The 23,313-nt window shown below is 36.4% G+C and overlaps 2 protein-coding genes and 1 long non-coding RNA gene across 3 annotated transcripts; 2 read left to right on the forward strand and 1 right to left on the reverse strand.

Moving 5' to 3' along the window:
• On the forward strand, positions 1,041-15,075 carry LOC109826269. The gene is made up of 10 exons (XM_020393274.1): positions 1,041-1,065; positions 1,441-1,557; positions 2,148-2,204; positions 3,388-3,474; positions 3,601-3,744; positions 7,671-7,757; positions 7,888-8,031; positions 8,798-8,905; positions 14,560-14,611; positions 14,716-15,075. Exons 2-10 carry the CDS (start codon positions 1,450-1,452, stop codon positions 14,751-14,753), a joined length of 825 nt encoding a protein of 274 aa, XP_020248863.1. The 5' UTR covers positions 1,041-1,065; positions 1,441-1,449; the 3' UTR covers positions 14,754-15,075.
• Positions 16,866-20,565, forward strand: LOC109825075. The gene is made up of 4 exons (XR_002242892.1): positions 16,866-16,982; positions 17,745-17,844; positions 18,991-19,134; positions 20,247-20,565. It is a non-coding gene; the product is annotated as an uncharacterized LOC109825075 (long non-coding RNA).
• LOC109825074 (UDP-glycosyltransferase 92A1-like) lies at positions 20,868-22,818 on the reverse strand. The gene has a single exon (XM_020391785.1). The coding sequence runs from the start codon at positions 22,645-22,647 to the stop codon at positions 21,217-21,219; it is 1,431 nt and encodes a 476-aa protein (XP_020247374.1). The 5' UTR covers positions 22,648-22,818; the 3' UTR covers positions 20,868-21,216.

Genomic DNA, 23,313 nt, shown 5'->3' on the forward strand with positions numbered 1-23,313 from the left:
ACGACCGTACGCTTGGAAAAATCCGGAAAATTAAAACTACAACAAACCATCTTCTTCCTTGACATACAATTTGATCATGGCATTTCTCATGCTGCGTGTCATGCACACGTAGTTGCACCAAAAAACTAGTTCAAGTATAACTGTTGGGCGCAGAGTCACGCTCACTGCCGCGGAAGCGATATCACCTGAGAGATAGCCCTGACTTTTGTTGTCACAAAAGCACAAGTCAACCTCTATGAGATAGCCCTGACTTTTGTTGTCACAAAAGCACAAGTCAACCTCTATATTCTTGTTTCTCAAAGGAAACTAGAATAGATAGTGAAATTCTTATTTCTCAAAGGAAACAAGAATCGAAAGTGATATATTACATCAAAGTGATATATTTCATCAAAATGAAATATACACTATTCCTCTCATCAGTTCTAGGACTGAAATATCAAGGGAACCTATAAATTATGGCAACTCACAGATAAGACAAATACAAACACAAGATTTACGTGGTTTGACTAACTAGCCTACATCCACGGGAGGAGGTTTCACTACGAATGAGAAATACCAAAACACCAAACTTATAAAAGGAACGGGGGGGCGGGGGGGGGGGCGGGAAGAAAGATTTAGCGGAAAAATCCCGCCGCGACTCACCGAGCTCAACGCCCGGAGCCACGACCTCGTGCTGTCCTCGACCGCGACGTGGGCTTGGCAGGCGGCGCACGAACTCGAGCCGACGAGTTTCTTCGTGGCCGCAACAAAGGCGGAAGCGGCGGGTGGGCCCCATGTCCCCCACGAATCCCAAACTAAAGCGTTTTCTCATTACAAGCCCTCACATTGTTAATCTTATGAATCTCGCTCTCTAATAAATTCCTGAAATCGCTGACAACTTGTCAACTTACGCGAACCCGGGGCTTAATAGCAATTTCAAATGATTTGAGGGACTGACTCATAATATTAGAAACGTAAGGGACTAATATCGAAAAGTACCACCATTATTTAAAACCATGATCTTTGTTTTAGTTACGTTCTAACTTCTCCCTCTAGGGTTTCTCTTGTTTCGTAGCCTGGCTAGGGTTTTTGAGAAGGACAAATTTTCAAAACCAACCTATTTACAAATTTAATAGCAGAAAACAACCTATTTCAGATTTAATTGCAAAAACCGACCTGGTTTCAGCCCTGGAGCTGAAACCAGGTCGGTTTTTGAAAATTTTTATCCGAAACTTCACGGGAGTTGAACTCCCGTGAAGTTTCGTAGTTCAAATTTTTTTTTTTTTTGTACTGGGAAACTTCACGGGAGTTCAACTCCCGTGAAGTTTCGAAAGTTTTTTCACAAAAACCGACCTGGTTTCAGCGCCAAGGCTGAAACCAGGTCGGTTTTTGCAATTAAATCTGAAGTGGGTTGTTTTCTGTGATTAAATTTGTAAATAGGTTGGTTTTGAAAATTTGTCCTTTTTGAGAATGGCCTCCGACTCTGAATCCTACGATGGCTCCGATTCCGACGTTAGCAGAGACTACGGTTCCGATGATGGTCATTATCACGGTCATCTTTCTTATTACATTAATGATGTAGGTTTTTGTTGTTTGAATTTCGCTTGCTCTTACCTTTTTTTTAGCTGCTGAATTTGATCAAAGTTTGGCTATGTATGGTAATGCAATTAGGGGTTTGATTAATTTTGGCTTGGATCAAAGTTTTCGACGCATGCAGCTGAATTGTGTTCGTGTGGGGGTTTAACTGGGTCGATATGTACTATTGATGAGTGGAAATTGTTAGGAAACGATAATTGGTATATTGATTGGTATTTTGAATAATATTACAGAGCTAAACTTGTGTGTTAACTTAAGTGGATAGCAAAAAGTTGTCCAACAAAGTTTTTAGCCACTCCTATTGCCTAGGAATCCTTGCATGATATGAAAATGTTTTTTATATTAATAAATGAGTAGCTAGGAAGTTTGGTGGATATCAACTTAGTCTTACTCTAATATTACATACTATTAGGAGGGATGTTCAAAACCCCTGCTCAAATCCTTGTTTGCGCGTGCCACAAAATCCAACAAACATTTCGTCTTGTTGCGCATGAATTTTTTCGTGGGAATTTTATGATTAGGCCGACATCACTTTGGCTGACTGATGAGACTATCCATTGTTCTTGCTTCAGGAATATCAGGACTATGAGGAAACTGATTCCTATCAGTCTGAGGAGGACATAGAAGAGGTGATTAATTCTCGTGTGATTTCCTCTGTGCTTTTCGTTTGTGGATCTTATGTTAGCTTAACTCTTCTTCATTTAGTTTTAAATTAGATCACATTTAAGCCCCATTTTGGCAATGAAATAAAGTTTGATTAATCGTCTTAATCCAATGTCGGGCATATATCAAATGGGTGTGGTTGGAATAACTGGGTTAGCCTTAAATAAGTTTTTATGGTCAAGAAATTTAATTGATGGGTTTATCCAATTAAGGCTCATCAATTTAAGGAGAAGATGGACTAACAGCACTAGTCTGATAATGGCGCTTCAAATGATAAAGAAAACTATTAACAAAATATTGGTATCCAGAATAGTAGCAACATATTATTCCACTTGTCCTGTTTGATGCCTAAACATGTGGAATACATGGAGCAGAATGAGTAGTCAGAGTAAGGACTTTGAAATTGTTTAATTAAAGTAATTGTATAAATCAATTTGTAAGCTACTTTATCTTTTTATTTTTTATTAGTACTGAATAATGCACGAGGGCTGGATTAACGGATTGTCCCTCATCCGGTTATTTCGAACTGAGTTTGTCCGACTGTGATGTCCTTTGTTGACCAAAGTATCTATTAAACCAAGGGGGTGACTGATATTGTTATTGTCATAATGATGTTGTTTATTTCTGTTCATGTGAACTGATAAATTTCACGCAACAGGTCAGTGAATGAGTTACTTTCTTTCAGGGGTTCTCTTGAATTGTTCTTCAACTGACATTTGTCATTGACTAGTTTTCATAGTTGATTAGCACAGGCAACAAAGATGGAGCTGGAAGGGGGAGAGAGCATAGGAGTTTAACAAAGTATAGAAGGGGAAGAAATTGTGGGGAAGTGAACAAGAGGAGCAAGAAGCTAATGCAAACTTTGTCCCAGAAGCCTATAAATGTGCTAAAATAATAGATAGGTTATGCAAAAAATTCTTTTTACCCTCAACTCGATGCTAGATAAAGTGACTAAAAGAGAGAACATACTTCTAACTTCGGTCGAACATTGTCAAGTAATTGTCTATAATCGCAAATGTCATGGGTAGGTTTGTGTTACAATAAAAGTTAATGACAGGATCACGTAATATTTGTCTCACTTTCTTGAAATTTAGTTTGTATATTTATCTTTCTTTAGACTGATGCTGTTTTTTGTTTTAAATTGACAAGGTCTACCTTGAGTTTGATGGTGCTTCGAGAGGAAATCCTGGAAGAGCTGGGGCAGGAGCAGTGCTTAAGTTTGAAGATGGAGCTGTGGTAGTTAATCAATATGATACCTGCCTTCTTTTCCTTTTGACGTTATTGAGTTTGGCTCTGTATCACTGATATCTATTTTATATATGTGTATTATTGTTTGTGTAACTATTTTTGATTTAAATGAAGATTACTCGAGTACGGGAAGGTTTAGGCATAGGTACGAACAATGATGCTGAATACAGAGCACTAATCAGAGGATTGAAGACTGCTCTTGAGATGGGCTATGACGTGATCCATGTGAAGGGGGACTCGAAACTTGTCTGTAAGCAGGTCTGTCCTTTTTTATGTTCGTCTCATGAATCATGACTCTTTATCATCTTTTTTATGCTCTTTTTTTAATGTTATATCGTATGTCCTAAGTTTGCCATAAGAAGTTTTAAATTTCGTTTGTAAATAATGAAAAATGATGTTTTCCCTTATTCTATTTATACTATATGTTACCTAGGTGGCTCATGGTGAACTAGGGCTTGTTTTCCTGCACTCCTCGATAGTCTGCATGGTTATATTACTCTTGATTCTTTGCACTTGTTTATGGTTCTATTAGTAGAAGTACATCTCATAGTTGTAAGATGAGAATATATGCTTTCATTCCCTTAATGATTATTCATCCAAACCTTGATCATGCAGCACTTTTAAGCCCTTGATAGTTGCATTTATCCAAACCTTAATCGCGCAGCTTTCAAGCCTCTCTGGTTTTCATAGGGAATGCTCTTCTGTTATCTTTTGGTTAATGTTGGGCTCAGAGTCACGCCCTCGTGTCACGGAAGCGATATAACCTGAGAGAAAGCTCTGGCTTTTGTTTTCACAAAAACTTAAGTCAACCTCAAAACAAAAGCTCAAGTCAACCTCTATATGCCTGTTTCACAAAGTAAACAAGAACATAGTAAAATATCTCACAAAGTGAGATATACTCTTCCTCTCAGCAGTTTAGGACAGAATGTCGAGGGAACCTACAAGCAATAGCCAACACACACAGTAAAGACACGTGATTTACGTTGTTCGACAAATTTTCCTACGTCCACGGGAGAGGTAAAGGGGGATTTCACTATGAGAAGAATAACAACTTTCACTTGTACAACTCACAAGCTCTCTCTCTCTCTCTCTCTCTCTCTCTCTCTCTCTCTCTCTCATTTTTTTCTCTTCAAAAATCTCTCAAAATTCCCACACCCTTTTTTCTTTTCTTCCGAGCAACTTCTCTCTTCCTCACCTCTCCTATTTACAGGCAAAGAAGAGGGGACAAGGGAGTATGGATGAGCATGGGGGAAGCATGAGTGAGCATGAGGGGAGCAAGGGGGGTTCCACCATCTCGTGTCCCCCCATCTCACATTCACAATTTTTTACCTCGTTCATCATTTGATAAACCTTAAATTTTGGACGGAACCAGAAGAACACCACGAACATCATCAGAGAGATCAGAGACACCAAACCATGTCAAAATCAGGCCAAACCAGCTGTACTATTATACCATGGTTGCCTACGTTAATGCTTCTGTAGGTTGTAAACTATTTTCTATTTGGGCATATATGGTAAGAGCAACCTGAATTAAGAATCCACTTTCCGAAGATATCCTCACCACCCGTGATGACATATCATTTCTTCTCATTGTCTTCCTCTGAAACGTAGCTCGCCTCTTCCTTGCCTTATCTTCTCTCAGTCTTATTGTTCTTCTTCTTCCCACATACTCTCTTGTTAGGACAGTCAACTTTGAAATACCCTAGCTCACCGCATTTTAAACACGTCATTCCCGCAAGAGGTCTCAATTTCGATCTAGATTTTTCTCCTTTGTTTTTTCCTCGCTCATTACCCCTTCCTCTAGCAAATAGTCCCTGAACTTGCTCTTTGTTACCACTAGTGGCCATGTCACTAGTTATAATTTTTCAAAGATCATCCGTCAGAAGCATCGTTTTTGTCTCATCCATCGTCAAATTGTCTCATACAAGCATCAATGTTTGTATCAGGTTCTCATAAGATTTCGGTAAAGAAAGTAGCAGAAGTGCTTGGTCCTCATCTTCTACTGTCACATCAATATCCTTCAAATCCGATATGATCCTATCGAACTTGTTGATGTACTCCCGGATTGACGAGCCTTCCTCCATTTTGCAAGTATACAATTTGGATTTCAAGTAGATCTGATTTGTTAGACTCTTCGTCATGAAGGAACTCTCAAACTTTGATCACACGCCCGCAGCCGTTTCCTCTCCATCTACCAAGAAAGCAACATCGCTCTCAAGGCATAGGATAATCGACGCTCGTGTTTCGAGATCTAACTCTTCTCAATCCTCATCGAACATATCTTTGTGCTTCTTCCCTTTTTCTACCAAAGTTTTGTGCAATTTCTGCGAAATCAGCGAATTTTTCATCTGCATTCTCCAATAGGAAAAATCATTCTTCCCATTGAATTTTTTAATCTCGTACTTTCCAACTTTAACTGTTTTACTTATAGACGTCATTCTCCGCTTGTAGTAATAAAACCGTTTCTCTCAGGAATTTTAACAAATACCTAGTGTTTATCACACAATAATCAAGCACCACTTCAGATCAGAAGTTTTATCACCTCCAATCTGAATAAAGGGCTTTGATACCAATTGTTGGGCCCAGAGTCACTTCCTCATGCCACGGAAGCGATATAACTTGAGAGAAAACCCTGACTTTTGTTTTCGCAGAAGCTCAAGTCAACCTTTATATTCCCGTTTCACAAAGAAAACAATAACATAGTGAAATATCTCAACAAAGTGAAATATACACTCTTCCTCTCAGCAGTTCTAGGATTGAATGTTAAGGGAACTTACAAATAATAGCCAACACACTGGATACTTCCTCGAGCAGAACGAGTAGTCTGTTAAACATTATTCGTGATGCATCTGAATGGTAAATCAGAACAAAGACCTTTTTAAGTCGTTTAATTAAATTAATTGTATAAATTGATTTGTAAAATCTTTAATCTCTTTATTTCATTAGCACTGAACAATGCAAGGTGGGCTGGATTAACTGGATTATTCCTCATCCAGTTATTTCAAACTGAGTTTGTCCAACTATGATGTCTCTTGTTGAACAAGTATCCATTAAAACAAGGGGGGATAATGTAAATTGTGATTGTCATTGTTCATTACTGTTTATTTAAACTGATTAATTTCATGCACCAGGTCACTGATTGATTTATTTTCCTTCGGGGTTCTCTTGATATTGTTCTATTTACATTTGACATTTACTAGCTTTAGTAGTTGCTCCATAATCTTATTTTTCCTTGTAAAGTTACCCTATCGCAGTTTTTTTATTTGAAACTATTTGGTCAAAATGTTTTTGCTACACGAGGATGAAGTTATCATTTAATATGATAACAAGAGATTTCTTTTGGAATAGTCATCACAAAAGCAGACGATACATTATCAAATGTTTATTACTTAATCATTAAGAAATAACTTACTGGAGTTTTAAAAGGTTTTGTAAAAGCATTGGAATTCATTCTTTATGTTATGAAAAGTTATCTATCTGTAGTAAAAACATTAAAACTTTACACATAATATGTTATTATTAACATTATTAATAAATATTTAATTATACAAAAATGGTTTAACTAGGCTTTTAACTTATTTTCTTGTTAGCTTGTTTCTTCTTATTAACTTGTTTGCCTTATTATTTGTAACTGTGAAATAATCCCGAAAGCTTTTAATTTATTTTTTCCCCTTCCATCCTTATAACCTAACCGTAATTCTAACCCTACCTCTAACCTAGGACGTGACAATAACCTTACAACCTAATCCTCTTCCTTCCCTTCCTTCCACTCCTTCATTCGCCTTTCATCAATGCAGACCCAAACAATAACATGGCTGAGTTTGAATATGAAGGAAAGCAGAGGGAGAAGAATTATTGGGTTCAAAGGGTGTTGCAACCTCTCTGCAGAGAAGATGGAGCAGGAGGGAAGAGAGCATAGGAGGTGGAACAAAGTATAGAAGAGGAAGAAACTGGGGGGAGATGAACAAGAGTAGAATGAAGATAATACAACCTTTACCCCAAAAACCTATCAATGTGCTAAATAATAGATAGGTTATGCAAAAAGTATATTTATAGATGTAAGTGACTAAAGAATAAAACTATATTTTTAGCTTCCATTAGACATTGGTAGGTGCTCATCTATAAGTGTAAAGCTTGTAGTTAAAGTTAATGACAGATGCTGTTTTTTGTTTTAAATTGACAAGGTCTACCTTGAGTTTGATGGTGCTTCGAGAGGAAATCCTGGACCAGCTGGGGCAGGAGCAGTGCTTAAGTCTGAAGATGGAGCTGTGGTAGTTAATCAATATGATACCTGTCTTCTTTTCCTTTGGACGTTTTTAATTGAGTTTGGCTCTGTATCACTGATATCTACTTTATATATGTATATTATTGTTTGTGTAACTATTTTTGATTAAAATGAAGATTACTCGAGTACGGGAAGGTTTAGGCAGAGTTACGAACAATGATGCTGAATACAGAGCACTAATCAGAGGATTGAAGACTGCTCTTAATATGGGCTATGACGTGATCCATGTGAAGGGGGACTCGAAACTTGTCTGTAAGCAGGTCTGTCCTTTTTTATGTTTGTCTCATGAATCATGACTCTTTATCATCTTTTTTTATGCTCTTTTTTTAATGTTATATCGTATGTTCTAAGTTTGCCATAACAAGTTTTAAACTTCCTTTGTAAATAATGAAAAATGATATTTTTCCTTATTCTATTTATATTATATGTTACCTAGGTGGCTCATGGTGGACTAGGGCTTGTTTTCCTGCACTCCTCGCTAGTCTGCATGGTTATATTACTCTTGATTCTCTGCACTTGATTATGGTTCTATTAGTGGAAGTACATCTCATAGTTGTAAGATGAGAATATATGCTTTCATTCCCTTAATTATTATTCATTTAAACCTTGATCATGCAGCACTTTTAAGCCCTTGATAGTTGCATTTATCCAAACCTTAATCTTGCAGCTTTCAAGCCTCTCTGGTTTTCGTAGGGAATGCTCTTATGTTATCTTTTGGTTAATGTGCTAAGAAGTCATTCGTCTGTATAATTTAGTTGCGCTATAGCATCATGAGCTCCCTCTATTTTATGTGCTAAACCTTCTGTTTTCTGGTGCCTGGAATCTAGCTTGTGAAACCTGGAATATTTGTTAATGGTTCATTTCTTATATAGGGGTTCTATACAGCGTAAAAGCTTTGTTTATATATTCCCTTTTTTGTATGTTTTTGTTTATGTTTTGTTCATGTGTGTGTGTGTTTTTTGTATATATATGTGTGTTCTTTTGTGCATAAAATTCATTGGCTAAACACTTTGAACTCTAATACAGGTAAGAGGTGAGTGGTGCGTTAGAAGCGATAAATTGGCTAGGTATTGTGACGAGGCATTGGAACTCATTGATCAATTCAAAGAATTCAACATAGAATATTTTCCAAGGGTATGAACGATCTCTGACTTCGACACTCATAGGTTTTTAAATATTTATTTTTATTTATTTATTTATTCTTTTTTTTGGTCAATGAAATAAACTTTTATTCATCTTCCAAATATGAAATTGTGTGCTACATCAAGAACACCAGCAAAACCTGGCAGTAAACAAGAAGAAAAAATTTACATTCTTTCAAGCTTCTCTTTCATATGAAGAGGAAGTTTTTCATTGAGAACTTTAGAGTAGATGGAGATTTTGATAGTGCGGAATAATTTTTCAGGCTCTCGAACTTTGTGCTGGAAAATTCTCATATTTCTCTCTTGCCAAATCAAATATACTGCTGCCAAGAGGACCATTCTTTTTAATTTTTGCATAAGCCTCATTCCTTTGAGTCTGAAGCTATACCAATTGATAAGTTGATTCCAATCACATGATCTCTAAGAGAAATCCATCCAATTCATCACCTTGTTCCAAACATTTGCTGAAAACTGACATTCAAAGAAGAGGTGCTTGCATGTCTCCAATTGATGATTAGTACACAAAACACATTGGTTTATGTTTAATAATCCCATTCGGCATAATCTATCTTGTGTTAAGAGCCTGGAATGATTTGCTAGCCAAAGAATAAATGAGTGCTTAGGATATTGTAATCCCCTCCAAACTGTGTCGGCCCACACAGTTGAAGGTGCTTCTTGAATTATGACTTTGTATATAGAGCATATTTGAAGCTTTCGACAATTGTAACAACTTGTAATTATTTGTTGAAGATTTCCAGCATCACCAAATTTATTAATCATCATGCCCCTCACCTTAATGAGTTGCTTCCACATCTAAGAATCGTTCACTTTTGATTGAACCTGCCAGATTGTTGAAGTCTGTAAGTAATTGCCATGTATCCATTTAATCCAAAGCAAGTCTTTCTTGAGGTGAATCATCCATAGGAGCTTGGTTGCTGCTGCATAGCTCCAGAATTTAGCTGAGTATAGTCCCAGACCCCCTTTCTTCTTCTCTTGGCAAACAACATTCCAAGATAACAAGTGGATTTTCTGACCCCACAGAAAAGAAGAGCACAAGCTATCAATTTTTTTCGGCACTCTAATTGGTAGAATGTAATTGCTAGTCCAGAAAATTTGAATACCCATGATCACTGATTTAATCAATTGGAGCCTCCCAACATACGTAACTTTCTATTTTTTTACTAGCTATGAAATTGACCAGAAATTTTGCTGATCAGTGGAGAACAATCCATCCACGATAGCCTCTTTGATATTAATGGCATATCCAAGTATCTCATAGGCAAAGAACCCTCTGAAAAATTCAATTATGAGCATAATTGGTGCTTTAAGCTCTCATCAATGTCATTCAAAAAACAGAGCACTTATTTGGATTGGCCTCCAATCATGAAACTTTACTGAAATCTTGAAGACAATTGTGTAATTTTGTTATTGAATTCAAGTCAGCTTTGCTAAAGAGGAGCAAGTCATCAGCGAAGATCAAATGAGTAATCCCTAATCTAGAGCATTTAGGATGGAATTTGAATAATCTATCATCCTTGAGTATGCTTAATCTTCTTGACAAATATTCCATATCAATCACAAACAAATAGGGTGATAAGGGGTCACATTGTCTTAGACCTCTTGCTCCTTTAAAATATCCATGTAAGGATCCATTGAGGGACAGTGAATATTTTGGTGTGGCATTCCATAATCCATTTTATCATTTTACTAGGGAAGCCCAGACCTTCTAGCATGGACTTAAGAAAATCCCAGTTGATTGTATCAAAGGCTTTTCTCAAATCAATATTCAGGATGGCTCTTGGTGAGGTATGTCTTCTACTATAGTGCTTGATGAGTTCATGAGCTAATAGGATGTTGCTTGAGATAAGCCTCCCCTTAACAAAAGCACTTTGAGCCTCACTAATCAAACATCCCATAACTTTCTGAATTTTATTGGCAATAATTTTAGATATGATCTTATAAACCACATTGCAACAGGATATCGGTCTAAAATCAGAAGCTGTGTTTGGATTATGAATTTTAGGTACCAAAGTGATAGTTGTAGCATTGAACGTACCAAGTAATTTTTCAGAATTAAAAAATTCTTCCACAGCCAAAAAAAGATCTTCACTGATGACATCCCATGCTGCCTTGAAGAAAGAGGAATTGTATCCATCAGGGCCAGAGGCTTTATCTTCAGAAATTGAGAACACAGCTTGCCTAATTTCCTCTCTTGTAACTGGAAGACTCAGAGTATTACTTTGATTAGAAGAGAGAATAGGATTTTTGGAGATCACATCAGGATCAAGACTTTGAGTTGTAACTGCAGTACCCAGGAGCTTCTCATAATACCCTGTGAACTCAGAGATTATTCCAGGCATATCGGTAATTCTAGAGCCATTTTCAGAACATAAAGATAACACCCTGCTATGATGCCTTTTTGCCTTCATAGCAGAATGGAAAAACTAAAAATTTTTATCACCATGTAGCCCCCATTTGATGTTAGCTTTCTTGCTGAGGAAGGAAATCTCACAATCTAGTAATTTTGTGTATTTTTGGACATACTCTTTCTCCTGTAAAATCAATTCTGAGTTGAAGAGGTCAAGACTCAATTGTTTCTGAATGGCTAACAGCTCCTCTCTAGCTCTAATCACTTGTTCACTTATATTCATAAAATGTTTCTTATTAAGCTCCTTTAGTGCAGGTTTAAGATTCCTTAATTTTGAGTGGAATTTGTACATGTTATACCCAATAATGCTTTGATCCCAAACTGATTTGACAGCTAGGAGAAATTGAGGATGATTAGCCCACATATTGAAAAATTTGAAAGGCCTTTTTCCCTCAAAAATCTCATCTCCAATAGTTATTAGGGCTGGGGAGTGATCTGAACAGTCTGGCATCAAAAATTCTGCTTAACTAGTTGTATATTGTTGAATCCATTCTTCATTAACCAAGATTCTATCCAATCTGCTCCAAATTCTTGCGCTTGCCTCTTGCTTATTGCACCATGTGAAAAAATAGCCAGTGGACTTTATATGCAATAGCTTACTTGAATTTGTGAAGGTTTGAAAGTCTTCAATATCAGCCTCAGTGACCTGCGCTCCCCAAGCCTCTCTTCATTGTTGATTATTGCATTAAAATCTCGTCCTACTAGCTAGGGGTAATTGATACTTTGTTTGAATGTCAGGAGATTGTGCCAGAGATTTCTCCTACCCTCCATTTGATTGAGGGCATAGACAATAGTAATTAAACTGGAAAACCTTCCATCTTTTGATTCTATTGAGCAAGTGACGTACTGTTCTGAAGAATCAATACACTGAATATTTAGGAGCTCATCATTCCAAAAATTCCAAATTCTACCATTATTTGCTTCATGAATATTAGAGATTCATTTCCAGCCATTTGCAACTTTCCTGGCTATAGACTGCATCTTATCCCCAGACACTTTTGTTTCCAGAAGATCTAGAAATGAAAGTTTATACTCTTGAATAAATCTCTTAACCATCATATGTTTAGAGGATTTGTTAAATCCTCTAACATTCCAAACAACAATATGCATTTTTAACTTAATAGTCCCCCCTATCAATATTAGAGGGGTCTATAACATGTTTTGATGATCCAGGATAGAGAACTGAGATGCTTGAAATGAGGGACCTGATATCCTTGCATTTGCTCTCCTAGCTACATTAGCTCTATTTACACTTGTGAAACCTGAGACATTTATAGTGGGAGAAGAGAACTGATAACTAGGTACATTGCAGCTGATATCTTGTGTATATTTTTCAGGTACCAGTGTATCTGTTCTAAAGTGCCCAGATTTCTCCCCAGAAATTTGAACACCCAAACTACCCTGCCCAGATTTGTTTCTGCTCATATTTTCACTTTGTTGTTGTTGTGCATGTTTCTGTGCATGTCCAGGCTGCGAATCCATTCCAGTTTTACTAGGAACTATCTCCTTTTCTCTTCTCTATGCAAATTCATCTTGTGCAACATTTTCAACCTGCTCAATTCCTTTTCCAACGTCACTCAGTTGTTTATCTTGTATAGGCCCTAGTTTTAGCTGTCTGCGAACAGGAACCCACATTTTCCTGGTATATCTTCTACATTGATCTGTCTCATGTCCTACTATGTTACATAAAGAGCACCATCTAGGCTTGAATTCATATGTAACACTCTGATTATAACATTTGCCATCAGGATCCTGTATAACAAGATGATCAGGTAAAGGTTCTTTTAGAGGTAATTTCACTTCTAACAACACCCTAGCATAGCTTAATCTTTTCCTTGTTGTTGTGAGGTTATCGGTGGTAATTGGGCATCCAATTAAGCTAGCAATCTTACTAATTCCAGTAGAGATCCACAAATTCAGTCGTAAATTGGGAAATTGCATTCACATAGGGTAACTAAAATCCTGCACTTTCTCCATATCCATGTCAATAGCCCATGGTTTAAGTACCAGTGGCCTTGAACCAAAGAACCAAAGAACCAGGGACCTGCCTCCAAGAAATCAAATAGGAAAACTCCTTGCTTAATCAATGAAACTTACGGAATTAAAATTTTACCCCATAGCTTGAAAACATAAGATTCCGTAGATTTAAATTTGGCATTCAATCCAATCACATGACCTATCAAAGCATGTGTCCAGAGTCCTTCTCCTTCTTTCCATTCATCCGCAGAGAATGCAACAGTGTTAGCTTGAGAAGAAGGGATAAAATTTGAGGACAAGCACTTTCCAGCTTTCCTATTATCAGCAAAAAGACTGACATAAGATTTTCTCATAGCAGGTTGATTGTTTTCAATCTCAGGATTTGATTCTTCATTATTGAACTGATTATTTTCAACATTCACGCACTTCATACCAGAATTTGATTTTCTATTAATAGCTTCTTCTAGATCTGGATTTTCAACATGAATATTAGATTTTTCTTTTATAGCTTCTTCTTCAGGATTATTACCAGATTCCACATTTTCATTGATTGTTTGAGCTTTTGAAAGAGTAAATATCTCCGTATTTTCTTCATCCAGATAGGCATTTTCAATCAAGTCAGATTCAGTGCAATCATCTACATCATCAGCCCACGAATGTGATAGAGGAGAATTACTTAACTGACGGATGATCCTAAGACCAGATCTCTCCTGTAGTTGAGGTGGATCTGATAAATGATCAAATCTTGCTAGGACTTCACTCAACTACAGCTTCTTCTTCGCTCCTTTTGGACCGGTGCTCTCCATGATTCCAGAGATCAAGGACACTGTTCCATCGGATTCACCTCCAGAATTGGACGAAGAGGGAAAAACGAACATCGAATCCCTCATCTCACTGCTTGACACTCTCTTGCCGCTGCTCTTCTTCTTCTTCTTCCTCATTTGAAACTAGGTGGAGGTGCACGTTAGCAAGGAGAAAATCACCTGCTAAAATGCACCATCAGACAGCCCACCCCTTTGATACTATTTATTTATTTGTTCTTTTGGGGTGCTCTTGCTTACGTTCACAGAAACAGAAGTCTTCTGTTCAAAATTTTTAATTTTCTGTTGACAATGCATTGAAAGTAATGACTTCGCCTCTTTAATTTTCTCACTCCTAAGAAAACTACTGGAAATCAAGATTAGATTACATACTACTTGATTAATAACTTTGAAAAGTAATTGGTCTTCTTTCGCCTCTAGGATCAAAATACCGATGCTGATAGGGAAGCTAACCGAGCTGCTGACCTTCCTGGTAAGTGACCAACCAAGTCTACTGCATTTCCACTTGATTAACATCTGGTGCATTTCTACTTCCTTTTGATCCAAGAAACCATGCTTACATAATTTTTATGGCAGAGGGTCGAATCTACTGGGAGTATAACTGGCACTACTGAAGATTTTAGTAGTTCAAATGCTCTCCTTATTGCTAATTAGTATAGATCTTAATTTGTAAATAACTGGTGTCTAGTTTGAATTGTGTGAACTCCTTACTGCTAATTAGTTTAGATCTTTGTAAATAACTGATGTCTAGTTTGGATTGTGTGAACTGTTTACTACTGCTAATCTAAAGGAGTTTTGTGGTTTTTATTTTGCGGAGATCTGCATTGATTTTTTTTCTTCCTTTTTCGCCAACAGAGAGATGTTTGAGGAGTTATTTGAAAGTTTTGTGATACATGAATGTTTCTGCTTGTGATATGGTAGTGGTAGAAGTTGCTTTTCCCTTCTTTCTGCGTTTCATGTGAAAATGCTATAGTAAATGAAAAAAAAAAATCAGTGCATTCTGTTGATATGTTTGCTATATAGTATGTCCTTGTAACATATTTTGTGTATGCATCTAAAATGGAATGCGAGACTGCTTCCTGCATCTCAAAGAAAGCCTCCTACGTTCTAAAAATTATTCCAAACCATTATTTCTTAGTACAATGTTTCTTACTATCAGAAAAAACATTCACAGCCTCAAATTACCACGATTCATTACTCTCTTTATTGTGTTGGGAGGTTTCAATATGACTTCCATAGTCTTGGATTCGATTCCTGCAAATTCTCATTACAAAAAGTTTTTTTCAATATTAGCCCATTAAAATTATTAATATCTGGAAACTTGTGCTTCAAATCATTATTATTGCTATTGGATCCCTCAATTTCTGTATCTTACTATTCCTACCTCGATTGTAGGGATTAATTTGTAATTGGGAATCTAATATCAATTTCAATAATTTGAAGGACTGATTTTGAGAAAACTTGTCATCTTACAAGAAGTGGTGGGTTTACTAGCAATTTCAAATGATTTGAAGAACTAATTTCAAAATATAAAAACTGCGAGGGCTTATATCGAAAATACCCTAATTGGGACAACTGATTATTTGGCATCAGTGCCTCATATCTCTAATAATTTCATATTAGTCCCTCAAATCTTAATAATTGATCTAGCCCCTCAAATCGTATGGGGTCTGGCAATTTGGTCCCTCAGTAACCAAAATACCCCTTAGTTATGATTTAAAGAAAAGTTATTTCCGCTTTGGTATTTTAAAGTTTACACCTTTGTAACTTTAACGCCCTGAAGTTTTTCGATACTTTGATGCTCTAAAGTTTACGAACTTTTTTTTATCTTTCATACCTTAAAGCTTTATCTAACACCTTTGTTACTATAAAATTTAATTATATCTTTTTCACTTTGACATCCCAAAGTTTTCTTTTTGATACTTTGATACGCCAAACTTTATGATATCAAAGTTAAAAATATGTAAAAAGTGAGGTATCAAGGTTAAAAAATATGGAATCTTGGAGTAAAAAATGTATAAACTTTGAGTATCAAAGTGTCAAAATAATATGGGGTTTTGAAGTTAAAAAAGATGTAAACCTTAGGGTATCAAAGTGTCAAAAAAACGTTGAATATCAAAGTTCAAAAAGTATAAATTTTAGAGTGTCAAATTGCAAATAACCCTTCAAAAAAATATTATGTAAGGGGTTATGGTCAATGAGGGACCAAATTGCAATAACACAAGGATTTGAGTGACTAATGAGCTAATTGTTGACATTCGAGGGGCTAATATGGAATTACTGAAGATATGAGGGGCTAATTCTAAATAACCCTATTGTTTAGGACAAATTTTCAAAATAGACCCCTTTAGAAATATATTTTTAAAAACGACCCCTTTTAAAAATGTTTATTATTTTCGACCCAGTTTCAGCCACCTGACAAAAACTTGGTCGAAAGTGGCGAAAAAACATCAAAAACTTCACAGAATTTTAAATCCCCTGAAGTTTAAGGTCTCATTTACGGCATCATTAGCACTAACGAGGCCTTAAACTTCACGGGATTCAGTGAAGTTTTTGATGTTTTTTCGTCATTTTCGACCTGGATGAACCTTGGTAGAAAATGGCAAATATTTTTAAAAGGGGTCGTTTTATGAAAATAAGTTTTGAAAGGGTTCTATTTTGAAAATTTCTCCTCCTGTTTATTTAAACTACACTCGTTTCCGTTTCCTTGCTTTCCGAGTCACGCCCTTGTCTCTCTCTCCCGCTCGTCCCTCTCACTCCCTCTCTCTCTCGCTAGGGTTTCTCTTGTTCGAAAAAAATGCGATCATATCGATAACAATAATGTAGTTTTGGATGCGCATCAGGTGATGGTCCTGATCATTTCTTCTTTTTTTCTTTTTTTCTTTTTTTTTTTTTGGGGGGGGGGGGGGGGGGGGGGGGATTAAAATTTTATCTTTTTATTCTTTTTTTTGTGCTGAATTTGATCACATTTTGGCTATGCGCGGCAACGGAATTAGGTTTCGGTTAATCTCCATGGATTTAGTTGCGTGTAAGAGATCTTTGAGACCCGAACTCGAATTCTTGTTTGCATGAGTGACAAAATTTGGCAAAATCTTGTTTCGTTGCACGTGGTCTTTCTTGAAAATTTTATTGTTGCAAAAACCTTTTTTTTTCTCAAATTGATTACAATCAGCGCGATTTTCGCGAATCGCGTTTAACCCATCTACCCAACGCCGAAACCCCAATTAAATTCGTAGTTTACTTGAAAAATGCAAAAAGTAGAGACGAGGAAGAAACTGGGGGGGAGATGAACAAGAGTAGAATGAAGATAATAGAATCTTTGCCCCAAAAACCTATCAATGTGCTAAATAATAGATAGGTTATGCAAAAAGTTTTTTTTCCCCCTTCACTTAAACTTTATAGATGTAAGTGACTAAAGAGTAAACTATATTTTTAGCTTCCATTAGACATTGTTAGGTAGTCATCTATAAGTGTAAAGTTTGTAGTTAAAGTTAATGACAGATTTTTGAAGACAACCTAATATTTGTGGCACTTTCTTGAAAATTTGTTTATTCATTTATCTTTCTTTTGGATTGATGGTTGTTTTCTTCTTTTAAACTGGCAAGGTCTACCTTGAGTTTGATGGTGCTTCAAGAGGAAATCCTGGAAGAGCTGGTGCAATAGCAGCGCTTAAGTCTAAAGATGGAGCTGTGGTAGTTAATCAACGTAATACCTGTCTTCTTTTTCTATTAATGGTTTTTTTTTATCGAGTTTACATCTGTAACACTGATATCCATTATATATAGGACAAAATAACCAAATCCCCCTTAAAGTATTGATCAAGTCTCAATTTGCCCTCTAAAGTATCAATTTACCTATTTCCCCCTTAAACTATGTGTATGAGTCCAATGTAGTCATTTGGCTGTAGTAAAATATTTAACAGATCGATGATCCAACAATATCTTTTTTTTTTTTGCATTTCTTGTATTTATTGCAGTTCAAAAAATGATTTTCCAATTCCAAAAGAAGAGATAAAGTGTATAAAAATTTCAGTTAGTTGAAATTTTTTTGCTGGTTTGAGGAAAGGAGATAGACAGATAAAAACCCATGAAGAAATACTAAAAACAATATCACATCATCAATTTGTTAGATATTTGACCGTGGGCTCACTAACCAAGGTTTTAAATATCGGATATTGAGAATATATTGGATGGCCAAAATTCATATCGGATTGCGGATATCGGGGATATGCGATAAATTTCGGAATGTCATAACGAATGTTTGCATATATACGATAATGCACTAAAATGTAATCTCAACATACTTAATGAAATCTAAGCATATAAAATGTAAATAATATATGGTTTAGGATCACTAATCAACCTTATAAAACAAACAAAAATACAAATCAACGTTGCAACATTTTGTTTGATTTTTTCAGGATAAAATGCCATTTGATGTAATGGGAAACTCATGATATTGCGCCCAAAAATTGCCAAACGTGGTAGATTATTTTGCAACAAGTCATATAAAAGGATATATTTGTTAACATATAGGCTGATATATCGGCCATATCGGGGGTATATAGCCCAAAATAGCTAAAGCAGTAATAGATATTTAGAGACCATATCGCTTGCGGCAAGCCTTGTAAAAGGATTTATCGGGTGATATATTGGGCAATGTAGGGAATATTTAAAACAATGTTGCTAACTGACCACATTGAGCACATAAACATAGTTAAGGAGAGGGGGGGGGTAAGTAAATTCATACTTAAAGGAGCAAGTTGAGAGTACATCAATACTTTGAGAGGGAGTTTATCATTTTGTCCTCATATATAATAAATCTATGTGTCTATTTTCAATTGGGATGAAGATTACTCGAGTATTTGAAGGTTTGGGCATAGGTATGGACAACAATGCTCAATACAGAGCACTAATCAGAGGATTGAAGACTGCTCTTAATATGGGCTATGACGGGACCTGTGTGAGGGGGCACTTGAAACTTGTCTGTAAGCAGGTCTGTCCTTTTTCTGTTTGTTTCATGTGAATCATGAACTCTTATCTTTTTTTCTTTGTATTGTATGTTCTAAGTTTGCCACAAGTTTTAGATTTCTTATATAAACCATGATAAATGATGCTTTGTCTTATTTTCTTTTTGGCTTCATTTGGCAACAGAGTAAGAAATAATGAGATTAAGTGGATTAGTTAATCCTTGGTCTTATTCTTTAGCTTAACCATTTAAACAAACTGTTTATTTCAAATTTTTATTTAGACGCAGGACAGAATAAATTGGATATTTATTCAATCTGTTGTTTGACAACAACTAGAACAAGTCAAGTGATCGAAAAACATATTGTAAATACCTAAACATAATATTTACTTTGCCATCCATTTTTGATCTTACTGCCTCAGTTAACTGGGTTATCCTCAGCAAATAAAAGATTATGCAGAGCAATGAACTAAAATAAGTAGATCAATACTTCTTGTTAATCCATCTGATCATTATTGTATTTGGAAGGAAGAAAATCATTTCATTTACTCTGGTTTATTCAGAGGAAGGATAATCTAGTTTGGTTTTTTATTAATCAAATTATAGTTTATGATCCTAATTGAAAAATATTTACAGGCTAAACAAATAAGAAACAAAGAACAATCTTAGAGGGGTTGCGCAATATGATTGAACCTTTATCAGCAAAAGTTATTAGCTGGGACATAATTTACCCTGATAATTGCATTTATCAAAACCTTAATCATGTAGCTTTCAACCCCCTCTTGTTTTCATAGAGAATTCTCTCGTGCTATCTTTAGGGTAATGTGTTATAGAAATCATTCCAGATGTCCTATTTAGTTGTCCTATATGGCCGGGAACTCTCTCTCTATTTTATTGGCTAAACTTTTTTTTTTTTTTTTGCCCCTGATGCCTGGATTCTAGCTTGTGAAACCAGGAATATTTGTTAATAGTTCATTTATTTAGGGGCTCTTTTTTTATGTATGCACCTTCATCCCTCTCTCTGTGCACTTGAAAGCACACATTTGTGTGTTTCTGCATATGTGTGTGTGTGTCTTTTGTATATACGTGTTCTTGTGTGCATAAAATTCATTGCCTAAGCACTTTGAACTCTAATACAGGTAAATGGTGAGGAGCACATTAGAAGCAATAGATTGGCCAGGTATTGTGATGAAACAAGGCAACTCAGTGATCAATTCAAATAATTCAGCATGAGATATTGTCCAAGGTTATGAACAGTGGCTGCCTCTACATTCATAGTTTTTTTGGGTGCTCTTGCTTATGTTAACAGCAACAGAATTTTGAACTTTTAAGTTTTCTCTTGGTAATGCGTTGAAAATAATTAGTTTTCCTCTTTAATTTCCTCACTACTAGAAAACTACTGGAAACCATAAATTGTCTATAATTTTTTATTATAACTTTTGTTGCTAGTATCTAAAAGTACTTGATCTTCTTTTTCCTCTAGAGTCAAAATACTGATGCTGATGCCGCTATTGTTTTGAATGACCCTCTTGATGCTGCAAGTAAACAGCTCTCATTCTTGCATTTTGAATTTTTTTTCGTGTTTAATTTGAGTCAGGCATCGGGTTTTTTTGTCGTACAAGCTGTGAGTTAAACTAATATCATATTTTTCTAATGGAAGCAGGTTTTTTTGCTTGGGGTTTTCGTAAACAACAAAACAATAGGTATATGTTTTTGTTGATGAAAATGACTAAAACTCTAAATGTGTCCGAACAATTTGGAGAATTTTATGCTCTTGGCATCATTTCTATCACCAAGGAAATCATTTGGGATAAAGGCTTTATTGTTGTCGTTGTAGAAAGATATCCAAACCAAAACAAATCTCATTTCTCTTGTTGCATCTGTAGATATAAATGAAACCATGAATGAAGTTACACCTTAATGGGTGAATAATATTCTAGGTGCAAAAAAGGGTAAATAAGCATCCTTGTATTTTGACTGGTATGAATCTGAACTAGTTACTCATGTTGAGAATATACGCTAACACAAAACTTAAATAAGGTCCTTAGATACATTATAACTTATACATCATCTTCATTGAACACAAAGTCTAAGATTTACGTTACGTTATCAGTTCATCATGGTCTTCGTTGAAAACGCAGTCTGAAGAAAGTCCTTCACAGCTTTTACCGAAGACCCAGCATTGCCCTCATCCTCTCTCAATGCTCTCCTCATCATCTCCTTAATCTCATTTGCTTTGACCCTCATCTCAAACCCCTTGTTTGTTCCTCCCATCACCAGCTCAATCGCCTTTGCAACTTCTTCCCATCCCCTCTTCATTCCTCTTGCAATCTCAACACAGACTCCCACCTCTTCCAACATCTTAGAGTTGAACATTTGATCCCCTATAATTGGCCACCCAATAATTGGCACACCCTGACTTAAACTCTCAACCACTGAATTCCAACCGCAATGACTCAAAAATGCAACGGTTGATTCATTCGATAGAATCTCAAGCTGGGGAGCCCACTTATGGACCAAGATCCCTTGATTCCTCTCCTTCATTCGTTCTTCGAACTCTCCAGGTAACCATTCAGGTCTCCATTCTTCATTCATGGCAAATTCTAGTGGAGGTCTGATGACCCAAATGAAGCTTTTTCCACTGGCCTCTAATCCCTTTGCCAGCTGCATCATTTGAGATGCTGGGATAGAGTTCTGAGAGCCAAAAGATATGTAAAGAACTGAAGCTGGGGTCCTTGAGTTCAACCACTTAATGCAGTAATTACTATCATGAACCGGTGATGAGGAAGGTAGGCAAGCAAGAGGTCCAACACACCAAACAGGAAGTTGAGAGCTTCTTCGTAGTAAACTCAATCCCTCTGTCTCAAACTCCTCAACAGTGTTAACAAGAAAGCTGCTTGATTTGAAGCTAAGAGACAGCTGCCTTTGCAAAAAAATAGCAAATGGGTCTGTGCCATTAGTAGGTATGACGGTGTTCAAGATCATTGATTGGGGAATGCTAATCTCGGGGAAGTCCACAAGTGCAAGCTCATCCTCTTCAGAGGAAGCGAAATTTTCAGGAGGATTCAACCAGAGAGAGAAGAAGATGGCAGAGGCATAAGCTCCACTAGTAACAAACACTGAATGAGAAACTCCAAGTCTGTTGGCACCCTCAACTGTCCACCCTAAGAACATATCAGCAATGATGCAGAGATTACTGCAACCGTGTTTATCTATAAGTTCTGATATGAGATTCTCAAAGGAGGTTTTGAGAGTCTCGGTGGCAGTGAAGAAGTTGAGGTAGAGATGGAGAGGGAGAGATTCGGTTGTCTCGATGTTAGGAGGGAGACCATGATCTGAGCTTGAGAAAGGGAGCTCCCTGAGTTCGACTAAGGAGTTTGGAGGGAGTTTTGCTCTTAGCTTCTGGATGTTGAGGGGGGTGTTGATGAGGGTGATACTAAAAGTTGAGTGCCTTTGTGATATTAGTTTGGCAAAGGATAGGAAAGGTATGAGATGGCCTTGTGCCAAGAAGGGGAAGAGAACTATGCGCTTGTTTGCCATGGGAGAGAGAGAGAGTTATGAGCTTGGGTGAAAGAGGTGAAGGGTGAAGCTATATATTTTACGTTATCAGCAATGATAGGTAGATACTTGTCTGTTTTTTTGTGCTAGAATTTTTAGCAGTGACAGTTATAATAAGGTTAGGGCCGGCATTGTTTACTTTGTAACGTTTCTTGGTCAGTTTTATGCTTTTTTTTTTCAAGCCTTAATTAGTTTTAATCGGTCTTATCTAGTATTAATTAGTGCTAATTACCTTGGAGAAACAGGTTTTTGCAGGACGTTGTGTATGTAATATTATAAGATTCAGTCTTATGTTTTATCTTTTATTGTACACACTTGCAAAATAATTGGATATATTCCATTTGTTTGGGTTTTTTCCCTCTTTTGGAAAATTTTGGCAACTTTTGGAAAGAGGGAAAAGACCGGTCCATGCTTCTAACACAATTTCTTTAATATATTTTAGGTAACCTAAAGTGGACCGGAGTCTACTTAGTTTGAAGAGATTGAAAATGACCTTGGAAGTGCTCTCGAGTTGGAAGAAGAGGAAGGTAATCCCAGTTTCTAGTAGCTCCTCTTTGTATGCAATTCTTGCTTTGTTGAATATTTCTCTCTTCAAGTAGTAGTTAAACATTTCCCTTTAATGTGTTTCGCCTCTTTTGAGATCATAGA

This window comes from Asparagus officinalis, chromosome 10 (assembly GCF_001876935.1).
Source record: "Asparagus officinalis chromosome 10, Aspof.V1, whole genome shotgun sequence".
In the NCBI taxonomy this organism is placed as follows: Eukaryota; Viridiplantae; Streptophyta; class Magnoliopsida; order Asparagales; family Asparagaceae; genus Asparagus; species Asparagus officinalis.